At 33.4% G+C, this 6,908-nt stretch overlaps 1 protein-coding gene across 3 annotated transcripts; it reads left to right on the top strand.

The window, feature by feature from the left end:
* The first annotated feature begins 605 nt into the window (after positions 1-605).
* On the top strand, positions 606-5,366 carry Neos (nuclear receptor coactivator protein neosin). Of its 3 annotated transcripts, none has more exons than XM_018460028.1 (7): positions 606-617; positions 2,279-2,533; positions 2,710-3,550; positions 3,702-3,785; positions 3,868-4,067; positions 4,147-4,575; positions 4,969-5,366. In XM_018460028.1, the coding sequence occupies exons 2-7, from the start codon at positions 2,299-2,301 to the stop codon at positions 5,172-5,174; spliced, it is 1,995 nt and encodes a 664-aa protein (XP_018315530.1). In that variant the 5' UTR covers positions 606-617; positions 2,279-2,298; the 3' UTR covers positions 5,175-5,366. The 3 variants fall into 3 exon arrangements, with proteins under 3 accessions (XP_018315530.1, XP_018315531.1, XP_018315528.1); XM_018460029.1 differs by lacking the exon at positions 606-617 and adding an exon at positions 1,914-2,054 and having other exon boundaries at positions 2,298-2,533; XM_018460026.1 differs by lacking the exon at positions 606-617 and adding an exon at positions 1,914-2,054.
* Positions 5,367-6,908: the final 1,542 nt, after the last annotated feature.

The following is a 6,908-nucleotide window of genomic DNA, read 5'->3' as shown; positions in this document are numbered from 1 at the left end:
GTCTGATGTCGCGACTCTGATTAGAGGGTGTGCTTTCCAACTACGTACACAGGCGACACTGTGTAACACAGTGTACGACTCGGTGCTTTCCAACTACGACACAAGTCGACACACTGGCTGCGTTCAGCAGATTCAACAGTTTTGCAACCGTTTTATGATTGTCTGCTGAGATAGGACCATTCTTCTAGATCTAAAAGTATGATCCAATGCGCGAAGGAAACTTCCAACAGTTGCAAAACAAACGTTCTGCTGAACGCAACCAATCATACACAGTTAAAATGCTGAGTTCAACTGTGTCGTCTCTCCATGGATACCAACATGATCAACAGTTTTACATTTGACATCATTTATTTTTCTAGAAGTGGTATTCTGATAGCAGATTGTTAATGATTTTAAGGTTATATTCGGAACATAGATGTGTCTGATTACAAGTCAAAGTAAAATATTTTGAGGCTGACAGATAAAGATGGTTCCTGTTTTTTCTTTTTTTTAAGATGGATAATAATTGAATAAAAGTTTAATATTTTATTAAATTTTTATTTAATTTTTATTCAATTATTATCCATCTGCGTATTATGCATATATACCGAAAAAAATATAGTAACAAGTTATATAAAGTGTCTGTCTTGAACTCAAGCGGTGAAATTATAAAGCTAAGCAGCGTTCTAACTACAAGTCGACACTGTCACACAGTGTTTGACTGTGTTCCGTTGCTGGAAAGTACACAGGGTTTCTAATATCGGCCAAGGACAAATGCTGGATTCACACTGCATCCGATTTTCGTCGTATGACGCTCTACAACCAATTAGAAAACAGAATTCCGATGAATTTTGCTTTGTATTATCGGAATCCTGTTTTCTGATTGGATGCAGAGCTTTGTACGACGAAAATCGGATTCAGTGTGAATCCAGCAAAACGATACTCGCGAGCGTTGTGAGCGTTAAGTGGAACGCAGCCGAACAATCTCCATAAATTTCTCTTGTTTGTTGATTTATAGCTAAAGCCAATGGCACATACAAAAACGTAAGGCCGTAACACGTAAGCAATAAGGAAATCGTAAAGCGGAGAGCACAGACTCTCGCATAACGCATAACACATAATGCATAAGAAAATAAACCAATCAAAATCCTTCGTTTCCTTCCTTTCCATGAAATAAAGAACTATGATTGGTTGAATTTCTTAAGGCCATGGCACACAAAAAACTTAAGCGGTAAAACGTAAGCAGTAAGCGAATTGACCAATCACAGTAGAGTCTGTAAGGCTATAACACTAGCAGTAGCGAATCCAACATGTTGATTTCCTTACTGCTTACGTCTTACTATCTTAAGTTTTTTGTGTGCCAGGGCCCTTATGCCTTATGTGTTATGCGTTAAAGCCTATGGCACATATAAAAACGTAAGGCCGTAAGACGTAAGCAGTAAGGAAATCGTAACATTGGATTCGCTACTGGCCTTACGGTCTCTACCGTGATTGGCCAATTCCCTTACTGATTACGTCTTACGGCCTTACATTTTTGTATGTGCCATGGGCTTAAGGCCATCACACGTAAAAAAATTTTAGTTGTAATCGTAAGGCCGTAAGCAAATCAGCCAATTACAGTTGAGCGTTTTGAAACGCGAGATCGTAATTTTGATTGTGATTGGTTGATTTGCTTGCCACCTTATGATTACGACTAAAATTTTTGTACGTGTGATGGCCTTTATGCAAGAGTCTGTGCTACCCGCTTAAGATTGGATTCGCTATTGGCCTTACGGTCTTTATCGTGATTGGCCAATTCACTTACTGATTACATCTTACGGCCTTATGCTGGATTCTCGTACGACGAAAATCGAATGCAGTGTGAATCCAGCATTACGTGTTTGTATGTGCCATGGATTTTAAAGTTGGTATCTCTGATTCATTTTGCAAGATGTCTCTGTTGTGAGGTGGTTGTTAATCGCGACTCGCAACAATATTTTTTCAAAACACACACACACACACACACACACACATACACAAATAGCGATTGACAAAGATTCTTATGGTGATCAAGTTTCGTGAAAAAACTATATAAAGTAAGTTCCAGTGGTGATATAATTTCTCGTCACGTTGACTTATATCAATTCAATAAATGCTTTGAAACTCGCGTAGGAATCAGTTTGGTGTCAGATGTTTTACATAATTTAACATGTTTTGACGTGGTATTAAATAATATCTAATGTTACACAATGATCGATAAGTTGTAATTTTACACGTTGCTGCTTTGATTTTTCTTGGCAATCTGTTGATTCTCTACAAGGATCTTTTGATGAAATCAGAATGAGCGCCAGGCTTCTAAAAGATCCTGCTACCGCGTCTAGCCGTATATTTATAGGCCATTTACAAACTGACGATATTACGAAGCTGGAGTTGGAGGATCATTTTGCCAAATATGGCACTGTTATAGCATCAGTAATAAACAGAGGTTTTGGATTTGTACAATTTGAAGAAGAGCAGTCTGCACAAAATGCTATTCAAAAGGAGAATGGTGCAATGTTTAAAGGCAGACGTATAGGTATATTATACAGATGCAATTAGATACGCTTTATTTTTCTTTTCCTCATATCGTTATCCATTCTTTTATTTTTAATTAAGGATCTTATTCAATTTTTTTCATCTTGGGAAATATATAGAAGATATGTTGAGAAATAATTCAAACTTATTGTTTTTTTTTCTAATTCTAATTTATAGATGTTAGACCAGCAAAGAAAGATAATCAATCTAGTGGTAGTGCAGGAAATATAAATACAAAACAAATGAGTGGATTAAATAACCAATTTAATTCCATGAATCAATTCAATAATGCAAACGAATCATTTGGTATGAATAAACCAAATTATGCTGGTGGAATGAATCAGAGTTTTGGGAATGACAATACCTTTGGTAACAACCAAAAAGATTTGAACGCTCCATCTAGGAGCAGTGGAAATAACCATTTTGATGATGGAAATCAGGCTGGAAGTAAGAATAATGATCAATTTAATGGAAAACATAATAATAATAATAATAATAGTGGAAATGATCATTTTAATAATCCCATGCAAAATCGTGGAAATAATCAATTTAATACGAACAATCCAATTCGTGGAAATGATCAGCTTGGTCATGGCAATCAAAATAGAGGCACTAACAATCAATTTGGAAATAACAACCAAATGGGAAATCAGAATAGGCCTGGAGGAATTCCAAATCGAAATCAAACTAATCCAGGCAATAACCAAAACCAAAATGTCGGTGGTACAGGAATGGGCCCTGGCGGTGGTGTTCATAGACCTCGTGGAACAAGAGGAGGAAAGAACAGAAATAAAAACAATCAGAACAATTCGAATAATTCAAACATAAATAATTTCAGAGATCGAAGTCCAATTAATAGAAATAATCGGATGGAAGATAAAACAAATAGAGACTGGGATCTCAAACAAGGAGATAGATTACGTAACAACAATTTTCCCAGAGATTCATTTAATGATAGTGGAAATCGTTATGACGATTTCAAAGCTCCTGGACCTAGGGAGACAAATGCTAATTTTGGGTAAAATATAGTCATTCTTGTAATAATAAATAATTTATTTTAGATAATGTACAAATACACAATTCTAATAAAGTTTCCGACATACAATTATTGACAGTTTATTAATTTATACAGATATATATAGATAGTAAAATATCTGTTTATATTACAGGAACACCAGTGGATCATCTGATTATCTTACCATTGCAGCTGAGAAGAATGACTGTGAAATTATTGTTGTTAATAAAGCGTTAACGTAAGATTTTACAAGACTTGTGCAGTTTGAGTTTTACTTTATTTGAGTTACACATATAATATTTTGTTTATTAAATATACAGGAAATATGCAGAAGATATCGAATTACGTTTAAAGCAAATTGGTTTAATGGTAGATTTACTGTTCCCAAATGAAGATGTTCCTTTAGGTCGTGTTTTGGGAAATATAGCGAGTCGCGGATGCCTGTATGCTGTAGTCGTTACACCTATCAATCACGAGCATCATTCATTAACATTGAATATTTTACATGGTCTGCCACAAGGTAGAGTCAATAAAAAAAATGTATTGTGTATACTTGCAAATATGACATTAATTGATATTATATTGTTGTTATATTATAGAACACAGAAATATGCCTGTTGAAGATGCTATAAACTTAATTTCACGAGATTTTACGAATTATAAATCTGGTGGCCGTTCGGTTCCTTTGAATACACCTCTTGCAAGCGAACGTCATCCGGATGCTATTCAAGTTCTTCTTAACATGTTGGCTGACAATCATCAGCTTACAGTTTTGCAATATGATCGCGTCATAAAGTATCTTGATATGAAACGCGAGGAACAAGTACAAGTTGAATTGGGTGATGCAAAAGATTTGCCGGTAAAAACATCGCTCGCGGCAGTTAATGATCCAAAACAGGCCGAATTACAAACGAGAATACTAAATATTCTAAATAATAGTAAAACTGCATCGACAACAATGGAACCCAGTCCAGTACCACCACCGACTTCAGCACCAGCCTCGGTACCATCAGCTAATTGGGGAACAGGTAGAAATTACAAATCGTAAAATTGCGTTGACAAGAACGATTTGAAAATAAATTACATGCTCTTTACCACGAATTTTAATATAGTAATGTGCACGCACGCACGCACGCACGCACGCACGCACGCACGCACCTTAGATTTGAAATTTTTGTAATGTTTGCAAATTAAAATTTTGGTCCTAAAGAGTCATGGCAATACTTAACAAGTAACAATTATTGCAGTACTGAGCAAAAAATCTTATTTGCAATTAAATTTGAAAATCAAATATAGGTTTTTTGTTTAGTATACCAAAGATAATAAACTTCGGAAATTTATCTACGTATGTATAGATATAGTAGTACTTTATAGTTTACATGAAATTGTTTATATAAATGTTTGTTGTATTATGTCAATAGCATCAAACGCGGTCACATCATCGACAACAACCTCTTCTACAGGAGTTTCACCTTCGCCTCTCCTAAATGATCCGACAGTTCAGAAAGCTCTTGACAGCCTCTTACAAGGTAATCTTTTGAAAAATATTGGCGATCAGCAACCATCACCTGCGACAACATCTGGAGCACCGTTATTTGCTGCTTTCTCTAATATTGGTAGATTTTAACTGTCACATTGAATTCTATTATATGATCTTATAAATTTTTGAATTCTTTATACTTTTCCGATTTTATTCCGTACTAAGTATATATTCGCGAAAACGCAGTCGGCAAAAAGAAGACGTAGAAGCAGCATTGCAAACATAATAAATATTTTAGTACATTGTGTATATTAACCGTGTAAAATGATAAAATTCACACAAGATAAGAAATTTATTATAATTCTAAATTGCACAACACAATATATAATTATATAATTCTGATATTCACGTAAACTGTTACTGCCTAAATGTATGGTATATTATATCGTTGATAATGTACTTCTCTAGCTAGCTATGTGTTTGAACTACATATGCTTTAATAAACATTATATATAATTTATCAGAGATATATATGATATGTATACTTTACATTGCACACAAATGCTTGAATATATAAATTATTAGACAATATACACATGCACACATCTAAAACACTTTTGTTCAAAACAGGAATCTTATTTTTCACCATCATATATATTTTTATGTGAAAATCAGTTTTATACAACTTAGAATATTAGATAAATATTCAATATATATATATATATATATAATTAAAGATATATCTTCTTTTTATTATATGAAAATCGTTTTAATCTTCATGTCCCTATATACTATAAAGTATTTTCACTAACATTATTCTTAACAATTGTTTCTCTGGTCAAAAATTATAATAATATAATAAGCAATTAGATATAGTAATTAGCGTTTAATGTATTTTTAAATTCATTTTTGGTTACTAAGTGTTACATATAAGTTCATATTTGTATAAAATTTTTTAATGAAATTAACAGTATGTTTCTTTTGAAGTAAATATAATAAGAATTGATACATATATTTTAGCTTTATTAATATTACTTGGCATAAAATTTATGAAGCAAAAGGTGTAAATTTTATTATTAGCTATTAATAGTTCAATTGTGTAATATATTTGTCTAAAATATTTAAAAAAATCTTAATTATAACCCCATATGCAATAAAACTTTTTGTATTTATGGCGTATTCCTTTATCCATACAGCACAGAATTTGCAGCAATATCACTGCAAAATTTCTGCAATACTACTGCAACATGCAATGTTACAGCAATATTGCTGCAATTTTTGTGCAACTTGTGCTGTAAGGATATTTAATATACACAAGTGTACTGAAGTGTACATCCCTGACGGAAAAAAATTTTATGAAAAAGTACAGAAAAATTACACAGATTAGGGTGCTGTTCCATGAGCACGGAAAACGGAATCGGAAAGATGAAGTGGTAGGGGCAACCAATCAGCATCGTTCCGATTTTAAGTAACCTAGCTTTCCATGGGGCATATTTTTCGAAAATGGAAATTTTTCGTAATGTCAATCACCAGTGATCACTAGTGATTAAGAATATTGAAAAAATTCAACTAAAAGGAATATTAGCCTGCATAAACCAATCAGGGAACCGTATTAGCATCTTAAGACATTGCTTGAGATTAAGGCTGCCTTCCCATGGAGAAAGAAACAACGGAACGGAATATTGACTGAAAAGAGATAGGATGACGATTAACTAGAGATCCTCAAGTAAGAGATGCGCGAACTTCTAGCATTTGCAAGAACATGGCGACCTCCATTGTTTGTCATATGTGTGTGATACTTGTAAGTACAAATTTAGATAATAATGATTCAATATTATTATAAAATATTATTATGCCATATAAGTTGTAAAATTGATGTGG

This window comes from Mycetomoellerius zeteki, unplaced genomic scaffold (genome assembly GCF_001594055.1).
Source record: "Mycetomoellerius zeteki isolate Tzet28-1 unplaced genomic scaffold, Tzet1.0 scaffold900, whole genome shotgun sequence".
Classification (NCBI taxonomy): Eukaryota; Metazoa; Arthropoda; class Insecta; order Hymenoptera; family Formicidae; genus Mycetomoellerius; species Mycetomoellerius zeteki.
Note: the sequence above shows the minus strand (reverse complement) of the source record. Positions and strands in the feature narration are given on the sequence as shown.

What these genes read in the sequence shown, in the direction of transcription:
- Neos (XM_018460028.1), top strand. Translation starts at nt 2,299, where the DNA reads ATGAGCGCCAGGCTTCTAAAAGATCCTGCTACCGCGTCTAGCCGTATA. An exon ending in GAGACAAATGCTAATTTTGG is followed by an intron (nt 3,551 to 3,701) that starts GTAAAATATAGT and finishes TTTATATTACAG; the next exon opens with GAACACCAGTGGATCATCTG. An exon ending in GTTGTTAATAAAGCGTTAAC is followed by an intron (nt 3,786 to 3,867) that starts GTAAGATTTTAC and finishes TTAAATATACAG; the next exon opens with GAAATATGCAGAAGATATCG.